Source organism: Populus euphratica, unplaced genomic scaffold (assembly GCF_000495115.2).
Source record: "Populus euphratica unplaced genomic scaffold, PopEup_1.0 scaffold5.1, whole genome shotgun sequence".
NCBI lineage: Eukaryota > Viridiplantae > Streptophyta > Magnoliopsida > Malpighiales > Salicaceae > Populus > Populus euphratica.
This window is the reverse complement of record NW_011499848.1, coordinates 2591231-2614529: the sequence shown is the minus strand read 5'-3', so window position 1 is coordinate 2614529 and position 23299 is coordinate 2591231. Positions and strand designations below refer to the sequence as shown.

General features: G+C 35.0%; 1 protein-coding gene and 1 long non-coding RNA gene across 4 annotated transcripts; one reads left to right on the top strand and one right to left on the bottom strand.

Moving 5' to 3' along the window:
- Positions 1-258: 258 nt before the first annotated feature.
- Positions 259-2587, top strand: LOC105114700 (uncharacterized). Of its 2 annotated transcripts, none has more exons than XR_840189.1 (3): positions 259-721; positions 1058-1345; positions 1714-2587. It is a non-coding gene; the product is annotated as an uncharacterized LOC105114700 (long non-coding RNA). The 2 variants fall into 2 exon arrangements; XR_840190.1 differs by lacking the exon at positions 1714-2587 and having other exon boundaries at positions 259-490; positions 630-721; positions 1058-1648.
- Positions 2588-3565: 978 nt separating this feature from the next.
- On the bottom strand, positions 3566-16710 carry LOC105114669 (solanesyl diphosphate synthase 3, chloroplastic/mitochondrial-like). 2 transcript variants are annotated; one of them, XM_011011295.1, is made up of 13 exons: positions 16203-16710; positions 12319-12455; positions 11257-11349; positions 10387-10467; positions 10186-10257; positions 9318-9470; positions 9093-9179; positions 7474-7545; positions 6884-6969; positions 5883-6015; positions 5648-5737; positions 4691-4789; positions 3566-3908 (listed from the first exon to the last, which is right to left on the bottom strand). In XM_011011295.1, exons 1-13 carry the CDS (start codon positions 16240-16242, stop codon positions 3729-3731), a joined length of 1323 nt encoding a protein of 440 aa, XP_011009597.1. In that variant the 5' UTR covers positions 16243-16710; the 3' UTR covers positions 3566-3728. The 2 variants fall into 2 exon arrangements, with proteins under 2 accessions (XP_011009597.1, XP_011009605.1); XM_011011303.1 differs by lacking the exon at positions 16203-16710 and having other exon boundaries at positions 11257-11352; positions 12319-12407.
- Positions 16711-23299: the final 6589 nt, after the last annotated feature.

The window sequence follows — 23299 nt, the reverse complement described above, 5'->3', positions numbered from 1 at the left end:
AACTTAATTTCTAAGTAGATATATCTATAATCTAACTTCATTAGATTTAATAATTTTTTGTTTTAATTTTTTATTTAATTATATAATAAAAAAATAAATACTTATAAAATTAAACAATAACTAAATATCAAATTTTTTGATATCACAGTAAACAATTTCACAATTAAAAATCAATAAAATATTAAAAAATATATAAATTGTTTTGCCTTTTCTCCCAGTAAAGAGCCGATTAAAGGAATCAGCGAAGCTAAAGTTGACAAAATCATTGAAGCAGGCATGTCATTGCTTGGCCTGTTTTTGTTTCTTCAAGATTTTTTTGTCTGATATTTTTCATAGTTTAGATAGAGACTCATAACTTTACTTCGGCTCATATCTACAGCTTCCAAACTGGTGCCTCTGGGTTTCGCTAGTCCGAGCCAACTCCATACTCGGAGGCAAGAGATAATTCAGATAACATCTGGATAAAGAGAACTTGACAAAATTTTAGAAGGCAAGTATCAAAGATTTCTTTCAACTCTTAACAACGATCCTTTTACATTAGACCGTGTTTCTGTGGCAATGCTTCTTAAGAACATTAACACTTGCCGTGTCCTGTAGTGTTGTAACCTCAAACAGCTAGCTTTTGACAGGAGGGTTTGAGACAGGATCTATTACTGAGATACATGGTGAGTTCCGCTCTGGAAAAACTCAGCTGTGCCACACCCTTTGCGTCACTTGCTAAGTAAGAACATTTTTTTATTTGTGAATAGCTTTGCAATAAGAGAGACAAGTTTAATTCCATTCTTCAGTTTTGCGTCTTCTGTTGCTTTAAAAGTTGAAGAAAATATTTATGGACTGAATAAGAATAACCATACAAATCAGCGCATAGCAAAATGTCTTTTCAAGGTGCCTTGTCTACTTGTTTGGTTTCACACCAGATGAATCGGGTCTCTTATCTTGTCGTGTACGCCAGCTTACTATCTATGGAATGCTTTCAATATTTATGTTAGCTAAATTCATCAACCTAGTGATGCAATCTATTGAAGACCTCTTCATCTAATTCACTCTTTTATTTCAGCTTCGATTGGATCAAGGAGGTGGGGAGGGAAAAGCAATTCCCATAGATGCAGAGGACGCGTTCAGACCCCATAGACTCTTACAGATAGCTGACAGGTGTCTTACAGCTACCTAGAGAAGAAGAACTGCTCTAGCCAGCTTGTTGTCAAATGGTTAAAGGTTTTAAACCTTGCAGCTTTGGGCTGAATGACGTTGATGTCTTGGAGAATGTGGCTTTTGCTCGGGCATACAACACTGATCATCAATCTAGGCTTTTGCTTGAAGCAGCTTCAATGATGATGGAAACAAGGTACATATTGTCGTTGTTGTCTAATGTATGGGTGACTCTACATGGCCACTGTCACTCAGGATCAAGAAATCCTGGCGGGACTGAGATTATGAGAACAAGTGGCTCTTCTGCTGCTGATATGATTCCCTGAGAACTTTCACTAGGAGGATTGATTAAAATTAAGTAATGGAACCTATTTCACATCCATGTATACGAATAACATTTTGTAGCTTTGAAAATCTGTAGCTGGGATTCCATAGATAGTAAAAGTTCTTCCAGTGTTACTTCAATAATTGAAGAACATCTAATAAAGCATTTAGTATTTATTTATTTTTTCCGTCTTGATTTGCAGTTAAATCTAATTATGTCAATGGATTGTGGCTCTATAGGTTTGCTCTTATGATTGTTGGCAGTTCTGCTCTATACAGAACAGATTTTTCTGGAAGGGGAGAACTTTCAGCTCGGCAGGTGCATCAATCAAAGTTCCATGGGAGCCTTCAGAAGTTAGCAGATGAGCCAGAATGACACCTTTATCTTTTTTAACTAGCTCTCTTCATTTATGACTGTCTGCTTACATCATTGAATTACTGGGTCCACGATTCTTTTAGGCGATATGACTTTCTGGATTTACCCTCTCTTGTTATTCCAGTATATGCGAATGCTGTAGACATGCTCCAAATAGACTATTCAATTAGAAATGTAAATTTTCCTGCGCATTTTGTTGGTGTAGTTCGGTGTGGCAGTTGTCATCACAAACCAAGTAGTTGCAGGTTCTGCTATTTTCGCTGGACTTCAAATCAAGCCTATTGGCGTTAACATCTTTGCTCATGCTTCTACATGAAGGCCGGTAATTCCCTCCAATTCTCCTCTCAAGTGTGAAGGTTTCGTACTTGAAAATTCTTAGTATAATTGTCACTGGCTTGCTCTTTGGAAGGAAGAGAGGAGGAGCCCATCTGTAAAGCAATAAGTTCTCCTTGTTTAGCCGAAGCTGAAGCGTGGTTCCAGATCTCTGCTAAAGGCGTAATTGATGTTAAGGATTGATCTATTTTAGCTATCTTCTCCCGGAAAATTTTTGAGGGGCGTTTCTTGCATTACGTCTTAGTAGATCTGCAAGCAAGGGATGCGACATCACATCCATGTAATTTTCTGGTTTCCAATAGGAACGTTCAAATTTTTAAGAGCTATAACGAAGACTTGCAGGTCTTTTGATGTTTGGTGACCGTTCTCTGTCACTTCTCCAATGTTTTCCGTAATTTTGGTGTATCTTGAGCACTTGAGCACTTAAAACTAAACGTCAATCTTAAGCACTTACTTGAGCAAACACTCCATACTTCTACTCAGACTAACTTGGCTCGTGAAATCGAGAGGGTGATGATGTGTGTGTATAAATACATGTACAACAAAGAAAATGAAGTAGCAAATGCTTTTGCGTAGAGTGCCTCGTGCAGAATTGCCAATGCTAGCAATCTCTCCCACCTTCGCAAATGTGCTTCCTAAAATCGTTGCATCTTGGCAACAAGGTTCTGCATTAAAACCAGTGGTATTGATACAAGTTTTTCTCAGGATGGATCGATGGATGGCCTGATGGCAGATTGCTATTTGAAGAAGATATTGGTCAGAATGGGAGATTAAAGACTGATTCCCTCATATTGATTGATTATCGTTCCTAAAATCTATTGAATATCTTTAAATCTACAACCTGCAATCCGATCAACTACTGTTCTGTAAAAGGAATATTGGCATCAGCACCAGTACTTCTCAAAACTGAGAATAAGATCTGAATCATTTGATTGTAAAGCCATTGAACTCTTGCACCTTTGTAAACTAATTCTGGGATCACAAACCTAGGTATTGACTCCACCAAATTGCACTGGTTATACCAGGTTTATATCTGCTCAACTTTTCAGGGAATTTCTCACTTGTTCGCTCCTAAGAGATCACCTTCCAATTGAAATTTAATCCCACTTTAGGAACACTCTGAAATTGTTCATCGTCCTTGTAGCTACTTGAGGAACTTTTCTTCAAGTCTATTGTGAGAATACATGGTACAAGATATTTTCCACAAAACAATAGTGTCCTGCCAGAGTACTAAAGAAATTTTATCTCATTGAAAAATTATCATGGATTAAAGCAGCAACATCCCACCAGGGAATGCTAATTGCAACTCCTATCCATCTTTCTGTAACTGTCTTTCTACTGTACGGAGTAGAATTCACAAGAACCCGGTTGTTGAAACAAATATTATGTAACTAAAATTTAAGTAATTGAATAAATTAATGTGGAACAGGAGGGCAGATTGGCCCTCAAATGCAGGAACAATAAAATGAAAAACAAGCACAAATCTAGGACACTGTTGCTAGAATTCAAATTGTAATTTATTTATGTTGCTAGAATTCATATTCTGTCATTTATTTCTTGTGATTACTCTTTGAGCAAGATCAACTAGTGCCCTCCGTGATTTTCTTACTTCTTCATCATCAGTTTCAGGTAAAGAATCAATTGCTGCTGCAGCCAGGCTCGCATGCTTTGCAGCTAGCTCCCTCGTTCTCTGTATTCCATGGCTCTTCCCAAGGTACTCAAGGGCCTGAATCCATAGACAGGACACTCGGATAAATTAACATTAATTTCTATGAGAAAGAAAGAAAGAAAAACTGATGACCGATAGACAAAAAGTAGAAACGATCAGAGCATCAAACTCCAGACCAAGAAGAAAGCTTATTCACATTATTACTTGCCTATGGATTGGAATCAAAAGTCCATGTAAAACATGAACAAAGGAGTGAAAGGAATGGGGATTAGATGGAAGCAAGTTCCTCAGTCCAACGTAAAGAAGACATCAGAAAGCAATGCAGTTTGAATAAATAGAAATGGTGGGATGAACATATCATGCTCCATGGAAAATGGGTATGCCCAATAGCAATCACCTCCCATAGGGCCAAATTATAAACTAATGTCCATTTTGATCAATTTTTTTTATTCAAAAAGGATTTCCAAATCATTAAAAATATTTCGAATAAGTAAAAATACTAAGCATTCTCCAAAATTTCATATTATTGAAAGCCAAAGCTAAAGTCCACTAAACTAAAATTCATAGTCTCCACACCAGAATCATTAAGTTGCAGAGTCATCTGATTGACGACAGAAAGGCATGCAATGTAGGCTTTTTTGTTGCCCAGTGATATTAAGCAAGAATGTTAGGCCCATCACAGAATTGATGCACAGAAAAACCATGAGAAAAATGTAGACTTCGCAATTCTCTGCAGTAGCTTCAGCTTTATCAAAATATTTCCAAGGTTGTGTTCAAAGAAAATGAAGATGAACTTACTACATCAATGTTTTCATCAAAGAAAATGAAGATGAACTTACTACATCAATGTTTTCAGGCTTGTCAAAGCCCCAGTCAATAACCGAACGCAACTGAGGGAACTCCTCCATGGCAAACAACAATGGAGCTGTTATAATTCCCTGAATAAAATGTCATATTGTTAAACATGAGATTATGAAAATTAGCTCTGATGCGCAACTCAAAATGTAAGAATCAGAAAGAACGTTGGAAGTTGTCTTCAAGTCACAAATGAAATGAAACTGAAAAATGTAGGGACTTTAAAATGTAAGAGCGGTTCATTGATATCAAATGCTATACACTATTCTACATCATGCTAGTACAAATAGCTCATATCAATCCAGTGCAAGATACAAGCATGGTTTTAGTGTCAAAGCTAATAAAGATAGCTATGGATTTTTGAACCAAGTGACAACCAGAAATTTAGCCACCATTATGTCATTTGGTCCCAGGGACAGTGCCATAAGCCCAAGAAGTTGACAGGTGGAAAATCTACAGCCCTGATTATGCATAACCTTTCCGGAATAGTTAACATTTATCCAACTCCGTGATAATAAAAGACTGAATGGTATCAAACAAAATGCTTCAGCTTTGTTTGAAATAGTTTAACATTTAACCTTTCCTGTCATTGTACAATGAGTGTCACAATAAAAATGAGAACCAGTCATTTCTTGCTTGCATTTACATAAGGAGATAATTGAATCAAGATTGCCTGTTCTCAATCTTATTTGAGAACAAAGTCTCAAACTAATTCAAAATTTGGTCTAAACTATAAAACAATGTTGCAAAGGGAAAAATATACCATGATTAATTAAGAAGCAAAGTGCTGTTAAGCCAGTTGGCAAAATATATATATCTTTTAAGGAAAATAATGCAAACTTGTTAACTATCTAATGAGGTTGTTCAATCACAACCAGTTCAAGCTAACAACAATTATCATCTCCAGCCATTGGATATCATATTAGGGATAGAATAATTACATGGCGAATGTCAGATAATGAACCCTTTCCAAGGGAAGCAGAAGTGCCTGTGAAATCGAGTACATCATCAATCAATTGATATGCCAATCCCTGGAAAAGAAAACAGTTAAAATATAGGAAAAGGAACAGCCATAGACAGGTTGGGTATCCATCAATTTGTCCACACCAACTAAAACACAACCTAGAACAAATAAGAGAGCCCCCATCCACACAACAGGAAAAAAAATTCGCATACCAGATTTTTGCCGTACTCAAAAGCCAACATTGCAACTTCTGTTGTTTGCCCTGCAAGAAGGGCAATTGCCTTGCAGCTATTTGAAATCAAAGATGCCGTCTTGTAGTACGTCTTTTGCATATAATACTCCATGCTGCAATAGCAACACCTTTTAAGTCAACTAAGCCAAAAAAAAAAAAAAAAAAACAGAAGAGCATCGAGGCGTAATTGCAAATCAAGGTCTCATCAATACAGTAATAGCATGCCATTGCCTAGATAGGTTTGATCATATACAGAAAAGTAAAAAAAAGTGCCGCAGCCTACCAATCATCCAGCCAATTCACATGCAAGTGCATCTTTTTAGAACCCTTCATGCAAAGTAAATAAAAGCATCCATGGTCATTAGACTACATGGGACCATTTCACCTTTTTAACACCATAAACAGGCCAAAACAAGTACTTCAGGTGCTTCAACACACAATAGGTTTCATTATAGATTGCAATTCCAGGTAGAACCAAAACCACTTGTGGTGAAAGGGAGATGCATGGAGAAAGCAATAGATTATAATAAACAATCAGAAACAACTGATATTAGAAATTGGAACCACTTGGTGAAAAGAACTGATATAGGGGGGAAACAAAAAATCTACCAAGCTGTTGTGGCCTGTCTTATCCCTTCCATTACAAAGTAAATGATCTCTAGAACAATAAACAAACGGTATGTACATGTTTGGATCATTGTTTTCAAAGGAAAATTGCAACCACCCATCCATGATTAGGCAAGCCAGATAAAAGTTTTCTATGACCATCAGGGGGGGCGGTGCGTGGGTGGTGAAACACTACAAGGCAATGGAAAGGAGATGCATGGTGAGAAACAAAATGGAGCAACAATGGCTATCAGAAGGCAGGTATTCAGCAAAAAAAACCTTTATAGAGAGTTCATGATGTCATACAAATTTAATTCTCCGTCCCAATCAAATAAATGCAAATTATTTATGAAAAGTCAAAGCAAAGCAGCATACCTACAACGTTGCTCAGATGTTGAAGTCATCTGCATAGTTTCACCAGTAACAAGATGCTCTACAACTGTCGCTAGTAATGTAACAACCTACAGGCAGGTAACAGTAGTGCTGAGCAAATATGAGGCAAATCTCTCTCCCCACCTTCACCCCCACCCCCACTACCCAACAGCCACACGCACAAATATCATTGTGTCCTTATCATGGCGCTTTACTAATACTAACACATCTCATTAATCATGGGACATGGAGATGCATGGACCAATGAACTGACAAATGATGAATTTGACACCAAAATAATGTTATTCAGTTAAATCCAAAATGAAAAATTATTAAAAGGGATTGGAAGACAAAGGTTAAAACTTGACAATCCATTATGCTACTCATCCCCAAGGCTTTTTCACCACCATTTTTACAATTAGGAACAAGTTTGAAGACAAATGATTACTTTTGTGGAGCTTATGAGCTTGCAACTAAAGTTGAAAGAAACCTAGAGGGGTGGAAAGACTCGATATCATTGCTTAAATAGAGAAAGGATTATGGTTAAATTTTAGGTTTGCATGCTTAGATGTACAACATTAACGTATTCTTACTTCTGTGTTTTTCAAAGAAGCAAGGGCTACACAAGCTCGTGAAAGTAGAAAATCTCCAGCTAGTACTGCCACCTGCAAAACAAATGAAAAGGAGAAAATTAAAAACAAGAAGACCTTAGGCTACAATCCTCTGCAATTTTATTATTCTAAGCAATGCATAAGAGTGACATAGAACTCACTTGCAAAATACTAATTGAAAAGACAAAAAAAAAACTGCCTAATAATAGATGGGAGAGTTCTGAGATGCTATTGTTCATGAGCAGATTCACTACCAGTAGATTGCCACATGCAGAGGGAATTGCATAACATATGATTTGCTATGAAAAACAATGAAAAGATCTTGTCAGGGAAAGTCAATGTTATCACCATAATCAGTACCTTGGAAAAGGTATTGATAAATAAAGGGCCAGAACAAGCAAACAGTTCATCATAAGAAAAACCACTTGAGCATCCCCAAAAACATATAGCTATGGGAAGTCATAAACACAAAATTTTATAATCCCTCCAAAAACATATAGCTACCAGAGATTTATTTGTGTTTTCCTCGATACAATTTACCTTAACAATTCAAGAAATTACTAGTTCTCCATATTTACGAGTAATGTCCTACATTATTAATACCTAATGTCTGCACCTGTGCTAATGTCCCATCACTATCTCTACACCATCGGAACTCGATGCGATGCTCAACATCAACATTTTACTCTTGAATCAAATTCCATCAACATCCAAACTTGCAACCTCTTAAGCTCCTAAAATTGCACAAGAAAATGGCCTCTAAAGACTTGAGAACATACAAATCTAAATGCAAAACCCTCTAAATGAAAGAGGCAGCAACATGATCATTGCAGTGGATAGAGGAGATCTACAATGGATGTGTTTATTATGAGGGTAAGGAATTAAACTCACATGGGTAATTTTTCACCACCGTGTTTGGTACAGTTTTGGGGAGCGATGAAATATCAAGGAGGTTAAAAATATAGCTATAGAAAAAGGAGGTGAAGAATATAAAATGGGTTAATGGTTTTTGGTAAGAATGTTAAAGATTGTGGGTAATTGTGGTCCCCCTACTAGTCAAATCATATTTGAAGTTGAATGGAAGTATAAAAATATGAAATAATATATATATATATATATATATATATATATATATATCTGTGTCTCCAAATGTGTGGTAGAAGGTAAAGGGAAAAGAAAAAAAAACGGATACAAAATTCAAGAAAAAGAGAAGATGCATAAAAGACAGCCCCCCTAAGAATTTGTTACTTTCCTCCTTTTTTTATATGGTGCCTGAAGCTTGCCAGTGTTGGAATGTCAGATGGAAATAACAGTTTGGATAATATATCAAAATTCTTCCTACAATGATGGATGCAAGAGCAATTGAAATTCCACATACAACAATAATTTGAAAGTCACAACTCCCAAGAAACCTAGCTTGAGAAAGCACAGTTTGAAAAGCCATATGTGAAAAGGATTTACATGCTAACCAAATGTACTTTGCAACTCCACATTTAAAAAAAAAGGATGAATTTAGAATTGTATAATAGAGAGACCCAATACCAGTATAATAGAATAAAAATGACAAATGCAACTTAAATAGAAAAGAAAAATCACAGTACCTTATTGCCCATAACAAAATTTAATGAACCAATACCACGTCTCGTATCTGCATCATCCAACACATCATCATGCAGAAGACTCGCCACCTAACATGTGGAACAGCTGCATCAGTACTGAAGCAATAAAAAAACATGTTTGTTCACTTGATACAAAAGCATGAATGAATGAAGTTATAGCAAAAGGACATTTGGTAAAGGAAAAATACTGAGTTATGAGAAACTGACATGGATCATCTCAGTAATTTCAGCTATAGATTGCTGTCTTTTTCGTAGTTCTGTTGTCAAAGCATCTCCTACACCGCTAGTTATTGTCTCTACACCGCTAGTTGTTGTTTCGAGTATACGCATATTCAAAGCTGTTGCCATCAGCAACAAAACCTATACAGAACTTAAGAGTTATATGATTTATTTGAAAAGGGCAAAAAACACAACTTTAGTTGATAACAATTAAAAAAAAAAAAAGAGGAGGAGCTTAGAGAGCTTCAACAAGAAATAATCAATTGCTTGTAGCTTCAGACTAAAGTTCAAAGGACTAAAGCTAGGCATGTTACCTTACAAAACGTTTCATAAGCAATGTTATGGTTTCTTCCTCCTACGCATTTTATAGATTATTTATTCATATATTTTCATAATTGCAGAATTTCAAAGCCAGAAATCAGTAAAAATGTTGTGACCAAAGGATATTGGATTGAAATTAACTAGTTAATGGGCAGATTTTCCAAATGTGAGATGAGTTTCAAGTACAGCAAGGAGAATCAATAATAAACTTGGGGTCTCAGACTTTACTGTGAGCTTAAGTCACAAAGCCTCAAGTTTGAACTTTGAGACACTTTCCTAGTCTGAAAGCGACAAGCTAAATGTCTTTGGTCACTGCTGCAATAATATTATTGCATACTAATTACAACCAAAAAGTAAAATAAGCACAACACAATTAAATGTTTCAAACAGGCAATGAAGTATATGGACATCTTCCTTTTAGGAAAGTAGCCACCAAAATACACTTAACATAGATTAGATTAACTCATAAGACACTAGCAGAGCACAATTTTGAACCAAACCCAAATAATGAGCACAGAAGAATTATTGCAGTTACCGTGGGACGGAACCTCTTTCCTTCTACTCCCATTTTGAAAAAGTACTCAGCAGCTGAGGCAAGCTTAGGTACCTGAGAATGAAATTTGAATCCAAATTTTATCAAATCATATCAAATCAGTATGATTAAATCAGAACGGAAAGCCATATCTATTATTGCCACCAAGCATATATGACATGTGCCAAAAAACAGAACAAATACCTCAGCAATTACCATTGACCGCAATCTATTAGCAAGAACTGATAGCTCATCAGCAACAAGTGAAAACGGGTCAAGTTGTTCCTGGAAAATAAAGTATCCATTCATAGGGGTAAGCAACATAGCACACAAGAAAATATGTAACAGATCAGAAGCAGTATCAGGTAACAGAAAAACAAGTGTTTGACAATCAAGGCCCCAAGAACACTACCTCTCATACACTTGAAATATACCAAGGAAGTCAAGAACAATCAAGCTACCTAATTCAAAGTATTGAGTACCTCGCTACCCCATGAAGCCTTTGTTATTTGATGAATAAATAGATAAAAGGGAATGGACCGAATGTTAAATCCAACCTAATTCCCAACACCATAAAACCTTAAAAGATCTCAAAATTAGAAACTTGTGGCCTCAACTTTAAGGAGGAAAGATTTTAAAATCTGTAAATAAATTTGGAATAGGAATATATCAAGGCACAAACTAACTCAACTACCCGAATGCTAATCTATTCCAAACAAAAGGTCCACAATCAAATTTATTGCTAAGCTTACAATACTGTATAACACCTTTTTTTTTAATGAAACTCCTCACTAAGTCCACAACACATCATTAAAGAGTATTGGATAATAATTGAAGTGTGTTCTTTTTGCTGCTTTAGATACAGAACACACACTAAAAGGTGCCAACAGGATAAGGGAAAAAAGGTGCAACCCTAATATCCTTCAAGAATAGCAAATATCCCACAATCATGAACCCCACATTCCAATGCCTCATGTACATGTTATTAGTGAAAAGATTATTACAGACCCAGAATATATAGTAGAATGCCTATGCATAAACATATTAAAAAAAAACGAGTGCGCTTCATCTAACCTCCACTAAGGAACTGCTCTGGTGATGAATTTGATGTTTGAAAACATGCAAGGAAGGCACAGTCCATGAATAAGTTTCTCTGCAACTAAAAACCTACTAATCACCAGAAACAAAAACGAGTAGAATGTAATTGGTCACAACATATGTAAGACAATTGTAAGTCTCAATCAACTGTAGAAAATTTAAACAGAGATAAAAGATTGAGCTCCTAAAACATCACGTATAAAGCTTAATGCAAACATGAAATTATAATCCCAAAATAAAACTTTCTAATTAAGACAGGGGTCTAAACCTTATTGATCCTTTAAAGAAATTGATAGCTACCAAAATTAAAATAACATCCAATCTTCTCAAGTCTAACAATGTATAATGAGACTAAAACTTCTGAAAAAATTCAAATTCTAATCACAGACGTTTAGTTTTAGTGCTAAATCCCAACCATTTCATTCCAAATCAAAAAGAAGGCTTACGCAACACTAGCAAATGATAATTTATACACGCTATGTGGTAGAATCACTCCATCACAATTTTGAAGCTTTTCAGATTTAAACTACAGTTGTTTATGTCATTTTCTCAGTCATCTTTTACATATGACTGGGTTAGCACACCCTGATTGTCATCAAGAAAGCTCTATTTGGCACAAATTACTAGGACAATCTTGTGCTCGAAACATGCCGACAGTTCAAACAAAGACAAAAAACTTGAGTATTTTATTGAAGTTCATTCCAAGCCCAAAAGGCCCTCTAAACGCTGGCTTTGATTGCCACAAAAACAACACAACACTACATTAGCAGTATATTAGTAAAACACAGCGTTGACAATGATCTAAACTAACCCTGTCATTTCATTTCTGCATTTTTAAAGCTCACCTGACAGCTCCAAAAAAGAAAAACAAGCGATGTTCTCATTTTTTTCCCTTCCAATTCCACACTCACACGCTTGAAAAACCAATGAAACAAGCCAAGATGAAAAGGAATAAAAAAATGACGAACCCCATTTGGGAATGAGCTTGCTAATGTCATAGAATATAAGAAAATCAATAAAGAGATTTGTTAGTGTTACCTTTGGAGTAGAAGAGCGAGAATTGTTGGAGAGCAAGAATCCATACGATGAGGGTTGATGAGAGAGAAACCAACGGCTGCCATTTCTTGTGATCCTTGAAATTCGAGACAATGACATCTTTCTTATTGTCTGTCTTGCTGCCAGTTAAGGGGAAGCAACACTTTGAGAAACAGCTTGGGGTGTTTTCTTTTTTCTTTCATGATTAAGGGTGCTGGCCAGAGGCATCTGATCCAGGAGCACGAGGACCTGACAAGCCAGGCCCAAGTGACAGCTAGCCTAGGCTTGCCTTCTCCTTTTTTCAAAGAAAATGATTTCTTTATTTACTCATATATTTCTACAACTTTGTTTTTCAAATTAATTTTGTCTCTTCTTTTGCTGATAAAGCTTATAAAATCATGTATGACATTTCAGCCTTTTGACCGATACATATATAATAAAACTTATGAAAAAGAATAAAAAGAATGATCAACATTGCAACCTAAAGTTATGGAGAGGACATTGGAAAAGATTAACACAGCAAAGAACGAAAACAAGAGTAAAAGCTTAGTAGGTTTGAGTTCACAACTTTACAGGAACAGTTTGGTCAAAAACATGTATATGATACTGTTTATCATCCTTATCTTGACTGGACCATGAAGACGATACAGGAGGAAACCTACTGCCAAGGCCATTTACAGGTTACAAGAAATATACCATTACCTATGAATGTCTCTCCTCCAAAAAGACCATCACTAGTCCAATGAAAATAAATATTCTCATCTGCTCTCAATTTCCACAACCCTGAAAAGCTTTCACCTTTCTGATTACATTTTGCAAAAGGGTTTCCCATCTTGGCACTAGGAGAAAAACCACCTAGAACTCCATCTCCAGTGGCAATAGAGTCATAAGAGTTCACTTTCTCAAAATTACATTATTTGAACTAGAGCAAACATTAGGTTCTGATTTTTGTTTGGTCCTGTTTTCTACTTCAACATTTGGATGAAAATCATTGTCGCCGTCGTCATCAATGCTTATTATGCATGGAAATCATCTTCTCTAACAACACTAGAACCTCTTGATTTCAGCTGTAAAGACTCTGGAACATCAGTGATGATAGTGTTTTCAAACTCATCATTATCAAAATCAATCACAACTATATTATCAAGACTCCCTTGACCTTTGCCATCCCTTATCGTTTTCTTCCCAGATCAAGTTCCACGCCAAGAATAAGCTCTCAACTCTCCCTTTCCTTTCATTTAATCCAGATCAAGTTCTCCCCTTATTTTTCTGTTGTGCTATTTTTAATAAAAATTTAATCTAAGTTAGTATATTAATCTTTCTTTATCCAATTTTTGTTATTTATCCTTTCCACATTCCCTATTAATTCTTCATATTATTTTTATTTTTTTATTTCTTTAAAGTTTTCACTTCACTCTTATTCTTCTCTCTTTCTTTCTTTTTGTTATTTCCCTTTTCAATGTTAAATTTACATAAACTTATGATTTTTAAGAACTTCCCATGGAAGCCATGGCAAAAGATATTTGTTAAAAGTTAGTTTTATTTCATGTCATGGCTTCCTTTTTTTTTGGTGTGTGTGTGTGTTGTTGTGTTTGAGTACTATTGTTTTTTCAAATTGTTAATTTAAGGGTGTGATTGGAAGTTTCACTTGAACACTAACATATTGTTCCATCAATCATGTGTGCTGCAAGGTCTTTTGAAGATGAAGGCGCATGTATCCATGACTCACCTATCAGCATTGCATCAAACATTAAAAGAGAAAGTGGGGAAAGTAGTTACAAATTGCAACATACCTGGTGAAGTTTCAGCAGCAATTACTAAGATGCAACTCTCTTATTCCAAATTCAAATTAGTATGAGAAGTTGGTTTCGGAACAATAGTTTCTCACCTAGTATGATAAGTTACAAAGTACATTGGTGAATCATAGTTATTTTTATTTCGTCCTAACAGGATATATGTTCTATTATTGGAGTATACAAAAAATTGATGTAATTTTAGAAAGTATTGAATTATTCCGTCAATGAAATTTCTGTTAGTTTTGATAAATAAATAAAATAAAAGGTGTCCTAAGGATGGAAAGTTTTTCTCTAGAAGAAACCTAAATGCTAGGATTTTTTTCCTTCTTGTTGAGAGTTCTTACATCACATGGGAAGTTTTGACATCAATTCTCACAAAATAGAAAATAACTTTGTAATTTATCATAATTTTTTATGTTTGATGAATTTTCTAATATTTTTTTATTAAGGAAACTTTAATTATTGCAAAATAATAGTATTATTTATCTAATCTTTTTGAGAATTTTATTAAAATATCCATCCTTCTAGTTCTGGGACTTCTTATTCATGGTTTTACAATTTTACACATAAGCATACAATTTAAAGTAATCCCAAGGAAAAAAAAGAGAAAGAAATCACATATGCAATGGGGTGTTGAAATGCTTCTTCCCATATGGATGGTGATTGAAATTAAGGATTACTGAAAGGTCATTGAATAAGAATCCAAGCAGAGAAAGGTTGCAGCTAATGGTGTGGTGGTAGTTGGCATAGTTGTCAGACCCGATCTGGGAAATGACTCAGAAAAGTCACCAGGTCAACCTAGTGGGTCAATGTAACCTACTGATTCAGTAATTAGCACTGACAGAAGCACACTGAAATTGATCCCACTGCACTAATAAATCATACAAGGGCATTTGGCTAAGCATGTAAGGAATCAAGGTAACTTTATCTTGAAGCTCATAAGCTTACAGAAGTGATTAAAACCATTTTCTAAGAAACTATAGCAAATGTGAGGAGTTATCAAGTTCTCAACCATGTCTAGATCACAAACAACCTACATATGCACGGTGCATATCAGGGGTCTTAAAAAACTAGATGTAGCAATCAAAATCCCTAAACAGGTCCCACACTCCTCCAAAATTAAAACTTTGATGCCATCAGCCATTAATAAGACATCATGTTTACATCATTCTCTTACGATGCTTTCGATATAAACAAGAAGCCATGTTAAGATGCAGACATGCACATTAATATGGAAGTAAAGCATCCCCCGGACAGTCTCAAAATCATCAGTTCATGTTGTCCTGTCAATGCAGATCTAATCTACTTTTCTAACCACTGACCCAATGAAATGTACCTATTTCAGAACTGGAAGCCTTCTCATAGTCCAGTATCTGTGTACAGATGTCAGATAGAAAGGGTGGTGAGAGGATTTTGAGCATTTCCTGTCTAAGCAAGCCTATCTCTAATCTTGTAAATTGAGGAAACTATAGAAGTAACACGTTATATCAGTTATAATAACCTTTCTGATATAATCTGGACATGCATGGTTGGTTTTTGAACATCAAACTATCTTTTGTGCACCACAACACAATTTTGGAGTTTGTTTTTGCAGTACAGGAGGCAATTAAATTGCCTGGGGAAAGTATGTTAATGGACTAAGTGGAGATATGCTAACTAATTAGTTCCCAATTTAAAGATACAAAACACCGCACACAAAAATTGAACTTGGCTTACTAAAATAATTAGGCAACTTTAATAGACCTTTCAATCCATTCTAGTTTTTCAAAAGACATAACACATCACAGTTCAAAATGTCCTCAAATTTGAGCAAGTGTAGCAACCTTGTGATCCTGTTTTTACTTATATCCACCGCTCATTACAAGAAAACAAAAAAAGAATCACCATAAAACGCTCAAAATCGAAATATAACCATTCCACTCCTCGATTAATCAGTCAATAAACCATACAAAACTACTGTAAAACAAAAGTAGAAGGGCAAATTCAACATTTCTAGAAAAGTTGAATTTTAAACAAAACCCAGAAGTTAATTTTAGATTTTGAACAAGACCCAGAAGCCTAGATAGAAAAAAGAAAGCAAAGTTGAAGTACCTGGAGAATATAAGGGAATGGCTGCACAAAGTTGCGGCATAAAACAGAAAAGAAAACCTCGGTTCTCCCTCTTTTAGGCTCTAAAAATTGCAGCTTTTTTGGTTCACGGTCACGGAAGTGATTAGTAAAGGCGGTGAATGTTAAGACAGTGAGATCGAGCAGCAAACGTGACTTCTCGAACTGATCTTCAGCTCCCACAACTGAAACTATCTCTGCCCTCTCTCCTTGAAATAAATAATGCGGTGGCTGTCATTGAAGAGTTGCTTGTTGCTTGTGGCTGTGACTGGAGAGTTAGGGATTTTGTTATTCTCTCGGATTCTGGATGGGAATGGCTGCAGAGGATGAATAAAACAAATGGATTAAACTCAGCGTTTTGTTCATTTTATTGAGTTTAGACCGGGTGATCCACGTTATTAAAAACCTGATGGGATGGAGCAGGTTTTAGGGTCACCATTTTGGTAAGCTAAGTTAGAAACTCAACCCTATCAAGCTGTAACGAGATCAAATGATAGTAATAAGTATCACTATAGTTGTTAAATTTAGTTCAACAAGTTAATTTTATAAATTTATAATCTGAATTTTGATCTGTGTTAAGTTTTAAATTGAAATAATAAAAAAAACAGTTACTGACTTGGTGAAATCTCGTTAATACGAATGGTTTTTTTATGACCCGATCAAACGTTGTTCTAAACCAATTGGATCCGTTGGGAAGTTGATCCAAACTCTTTTTAGATCATTTCCTGAAGCAGTTTGAATATCAAGAAGATTCTAATCTGGTCCCTGACCGATATAATTATTTGTAATGAGATTCCAAACCTACAAGGTTTATCAATCAAGTCCTAAATGTTCCTCAGATTTTTCAGTTGGGTGCTTTTCTCAATTTCTGTTAATACTATCCATCTAATTCGCTTTTTTTTTATGTAATCTAAAACGTGTTTTTGAATAAAAATTGCTGGAAAAGTCAATGAAGATCATCAAGAGAACCTAATTGAACTATTGGACCTAATTGAAAATAAATATATATTAGAGACTAGAATTGAGGTTTCCACTTGAATGTCCATTCTCAGTTTCTAGAAAATACGAATCGAATGAAAGAAGATACCCCAGCACTGGACTCTCACTTGTCAACGTGAGAATTTCCGGGAAGCTAGGAAGCGCCATCATTGGCCAAGCAAGGTTACAAAACAGTTTTGCTTGAAAGATGGGTGTCCCAGGGAAGTACAACTTTATTTAGATTTTCTGCAATAGCCATACACATGTGAAGGATAACAACGCAATTTCATCGTATATAATTTTTAGATGTATGTATTTTTGTATTTTAAAAATATTTTAAAAAATAAAAATTATATTTTAAATTAATATTTTTTTAGTATTTCAAATTATTTTGATGAGTTATGTTAAAATAATTTTTAAAAAATAAAAAAATATTATTTTAATGTATATTCAAGAAAAAAATATTTTAAAAATACAACAACAATCACACTCTTAAACATTTTTTTAATATAATATGAAAGAAAATATAAATTATTTTAAAAAAAAAAATAGGAAAGGAAAAGGGAAAATAATAAAAGGGTTGAATCATTTACCCTTTTTAAAAAAAATAACTAGACACAGAATATAATTCTAGAAAAGAAAATGTAACATGAAAAAAAAATTAGGCCCAGGAGGATCTGACCCAGCCCAGACAGTGATTCTGGGCTGAATAAGCAGCCCATGAAAGCCCAAACCTAATTGAAATGACGGTGAGCCCAGAGCTTGCAAGGCAGCGGCAGCAGATGCTATAAATATCCGGACATGTCTAGCCTGCAGCTTATGGTGGCAAGAAACCACCTGTTTTATGGTAACTTTCAATCCCGTGGATGCTGTAAATTTAAATGCTAATCCTATATATGGTCAATAATTTTAGCATAATTACCTTGGGATGCATCTGTCCCTGTTGAACAAATGTAAACATGCTGGATTTAATTAGTGTATTTCTTTTATTTCTTCTAATCAATAATAATTATTGAGAGTTTGTGCATATATGTTAAATCATTCATGACCAACATTTGTATCAAATTATGCATGTTATAAGTGCATCATGCGTGTCTCTTGTAGATAATATTTGCATGAATGTTGGTGTATATATGATCGCTTCGTCGTCCATATTTTCATTTTTTGTTTCGTACTGAAATTGCTAGCTAGATTGAGCTTTATCATGATTTAAGTTTCTGGGACTAGTCGCTGATGACGTTGTTCCATTGGAGTAACCATGTAGTTTCCATTGCAGATATGGGGAAAAAATAGTGCTGCATCAATTGTATAATAACCTAAGTTGGTGTCCTGCAACATTCTGGAGTCACAGCTCCTTGTTGAATATGACGTGATACCAGAAAAGAAAGAAGAAAGCAAAAAGAAGACGCCTTGCTACTGGCTTTATTGTCGTCTTAGAAAGAGGAGGAAAAGGAAAAATGTAACACCCTCATTATCCTTCAAGTAGAACATTAAGTACGTACACCATAAAATCTGTCAAGTTTTCAGCGATGAACGAAAGAAGAAACTAATCTGTTCAATATACAAAGCCAATGGCAATACAAAAACAGAAATTAATAAAATTAATCACATTTACCAGAGATACATGGATATAGATAAATAGAGTTATAAGAATTCAACGAGGTTTTGGAGGATTTCCTTGTTGAATGTAGGAAGACTCGAGCAAGGAAGGCAAGACAAGAGGAGAAAGAAGAGGAATAGGGTCTTTACTGTGGTAGAAGGAATTGAATGAAGAAGTCGCTGCTGATGCTGAAGAAATTTTAGGAGCAATCTTGCATTCAAGAGGAGCTTTATTATTAGCCTTAATCTGCAGTTGACAAGGAGCTCTCCTTTGTAGCCTGCTTAATGGCCTCCTGTATTCCAGCTCTTCGCTGTGAACACAGGTTTGGAATCCAGGAAACTCCTCACCGTGATCCTCCATTTTCTATATTTAGCTGCCTCACTTTTTATCTCTCCGATCACACTTCTCTCCTTCTTGAAGTTTTATAATTCGGTGTACATTTGACTGGTTTCATTTAATTATTTAAGCAATTGATCGGAACAAGAGAATTAATCATAGACCATGTGTCCTGCCAATAGCTAGCTGATGATGGGGACTTGTCAGCTAGCTAATCAGACATACAGGGAGCCCATACCTAAAGGGGATCATAGATTGAATGATCTCTTGGTTTTTTTAGATTTGAATCTTAAAATGATTAGTCAAAGGGATTTATTTTTAAAAAAACGCATTAAACCCATGCAGGAATGTATCTGAAGAGAAGATTTAATTTTGATTGGTACGTAAATTAGTTTGAAAATACTCCCTTGGAAGGGAAAAAAGGGGAAGAATACAGGGAAGTGAATCAAGTGATGATTGGCTAGAGATTGGCAAACTGCCACGCCTTGCGTGCATGATGATGCCCTGGAATTACCATATAAAATCACTCGACAATAGAATATTTATTGTGGTTAGCTCTCAGCAAACCTTTCATGTGAGGAGAAGAGGTCGCCTCTGTCTCTGTTGATGTAAGAATCTTTTGCATTTTTCTTTATTATCTTTCATGTGTTGGAGGAATCCTTGCACGCATTTAAAAGCTCAAGATAATCAGTGACAAGAACCTGGAAGCACATGACACTATTGGTTTCCCTATGCATTTTATTTTCCTTCTTTCGCATTTTACCATTCAGTTTCAGACAAGTATCTTGACAGTTTTTTTTTGTCCCCTGTCAACTGAATCATGGTCAGCAGTTGTACAATAATGAACGGGATAACCATTCAATCAGAGCTTGGGCACTAATTTAAAAGATTCATTGTCATGATTTTGCCATGCCAGTCTAGCTAGCGAGCTAAGCTGATCATCTTGAATAACAAGCCCCCGTGGCACGTAGATCCTTCATTATCTTACTTATATGGCTGGGACTTTATAGCTCCCCCGTATGTTTCAGAGCGTTGACTGTTGACTAGTCCACGCCGGAAAAAAAAAAGAAGCAAGTAACAGGGTTTATCAGTATTAAGTTCTTTGCACGTCTTTCCATTTTTTCTATTTTTTTGTGGGGGTGGCGGGTTCTTGTCTTCTGGGGATTCACGCAAGTGAAATCTCAAATTGTTACACCATCAAATTGGCGTGGCAGTATGTAGATATAGGCGGTAGTCAAACTGTGGAGCTTGTTGGTCAAGTATTGGAGCTCGACAAATCACATGAAGTTGACGAAGAGACCTGCTGTAAACAAGATTCAAGCCTCAAAAACTATAAAAAAAAAAAACAAAAAACAAAAAAGGTAGGTGGGTGGTTGCCGTTGATTGAGGCATGTGCTTTCTATATGTTTTCGGTGACGTTAACATGCTTTGAAATTAAAATGTTTCATTTATTATAGAAAGAAAATTCAAGGCTTAAATTTTAGGTTTCCATCACGATCATAGGAACTATGGAGGGTTCGTTTCATGTGTTCTATCCCTGAATTTCCTGGTGTTTTCACACAGTATCCCAGGCACTGATGCAAAGCAACGCAGACATCCCGTGTAAAAAACTGGATTCAAAATTTCAGGGATATGTTTATGATCCTTAAGTTTCAAATCCCATACATGCAGAAGCTAAAATTCTAATAAATCTTTATTTTCAGCATGGATTATTTATTTTTAACCCGACTTTGAGGATGAATTTAACCTCGAAATGCTATAGGTGCTCCCCTCTACAATGGGAGTTATATATCTATCATAACTTCTCCTGGTGTTTGAAAATATCCGTGACTGCTAGCCAAGAACAGTAGCTCTTGAATTTGTTTATCGTATAATTATAACTGTGATGTATCTTCTGAAAACTTTCTAATTCCTAGCATTTCCAAATTGAAGTATTTAGTGTGAGTTTGAAATTATAGTATAAATTGTTTTTTTAAAGTGTTTTTTATTTAGAAATGTATTAAAATAATATATTTTTTTATTTTTTAAATTTTATTTTTGATATGAACAAATTAATATAATTAAAAAAACATGAAAATAATTTGGAGCTAAAACCAATTTCAAAATTTCAAAAAGAATGGTACAACCACAATTCTAAATATTTATTAAAGTTTGTTAAGTATTGCGGTCTAACGGTGCATTTGAAAAAAATAATAATTTTATTAGTATTTTTTTATTATTTTACTATATTGGTGTAAAAATATATTATTTTAATTAAAAAATAATTCAAAATTTCCAAGCCCTCACCGAGATGACTGGACAACCTCTGGACCAGATCGGAGCGATTCAGAGCAGAAATTTAACATCAAGTAAAAGTCAGCCACACCTTAATTATTCAATGTTAATCCAATCATCGACGAGCCAAAGTAAAAAAGAAAAAGAAAAAGTAGCGAGGCTGACGTTGCATCATCTGAGAACGGTAGGAGAGGCCACGTGGCCACGCCCGGGAAAACCTCGACGACACCCCAAGCAATAATGTTAATCAATGGACAGAATGGGGCCATCACTAGCATAATGGAAACGCGTTTTCCCATGTTCATGTGAGTGTTTCAGATTACTGTAGATGATAGATATCAGTAAATTAAAATAACAATAAATATTTTTTTTCATGTAAAAAAATATTTCAAATTAATTTTATTTTATATTTTCATGTTCTTTTGATGAATTAATATTAAAAATAACTTTTTAAAACAAGTTTTACTTCAACATATTTATAAATAAGAGAACATTAAAAAAAACCTGCTACACAGCTCCGAACAGGGTGGGTCTGTAACTTTTTTCACATGTTTTTGCTGGCTGGAAGCTTTCACACACTGTTTTGGGCAGGATAATCGTGAAAAAGGGGTTCATATCACCTTGGATTTGACTAGAAAGATTCAGAAATGGACCGCTCCAACTTGCATTGATGAATGCGATAGCATGCTCTTATCTGAATATTTTTGCTTATTAGAATTCTACCCTTCAAATCAAATCAGGTAAAATTAAGATTTTATACATGGAGGTCGCTTTTAACCAAACTCGAGAGATAAACTGAGTCCTGGTCCATCATAATAATTGGTCCGGGAGACTCTTGATTGCAGAATTAAAACCATTAAAAACACAGCTCCACGCAGTTGTAAGGTTGCGTGCCCCTGAATTCCTGGGTAGTTTATTTGTTGTTCCAATGAGACCAGAGCAAATAATATATGTATATTAATAGATTCACTAAAGTTGGTACAAGGGAGGATACAAAGTCCAATAGACAGAAACTACTATTGACTACAATGTGAAGTCTAATCGAGTTGTTTTTATAAGAGTTTTTTTTTTTAATAATGTCTTTTTAAATTTATTTTTGGTATTAGTACTTTAAAATTATACCAAAAAATATCTAAAAAAAAATATTATTTTTTTTCTGGCTCACAAGGCAAAGATATTCAATCTAAAGATGCAGGCTCATCAAAATCACAGAACCATGGTTTGAACCATAACCGAAGTCATGGTCGTCAGTGAAACAAAATTGAATCCCTAGGTGGTGTTCAGAAAATGAATTGATCAACGTGTAAACGACTGCATTAGCTATTTATCTCAATTTTTATTTCTGTTTTTTTGATGTTTTCCTAAAATATTTTTAACTTCAGAATACATTTATATCAATATTTTTTTAGTATTTTATTTATAGCTTTGATTAATATCAAACGAATAAATTATTTTAATATATTTTTAAAAAAAAAATATTCCAAAAAACTTTCTTATTTCAACAACTATTTGAAACTAGAATAATATTAAGATGGAGCATTGAGCTTTCTCATACCAAACTAAAGATCTTATCTAATTGCTTGTCTGTATCGGACAGCGACCTTAAAGATTTGAAATCCAAATTCTTGGTGGGGATTGAAGACACCATTGCCAATACATTAGCCGCCACCGAACAGATGTGTCTAATTTACCATAATTGAGGGGATGCTTGGTCAAGTTTGAGACACCATCATCCACCAATGAAGAGCTGCAAGTGTCAATGAACTAATAATCCTTTCTCAGCCACACGATCCTTTACCAAACTGAGATTGAATTTTGACCCTTTTTTATGCTACAGATTGGACACCAATCCAAAATTAGAGTCAAACAGAGTCCCTATTCTCGCAAATAATAC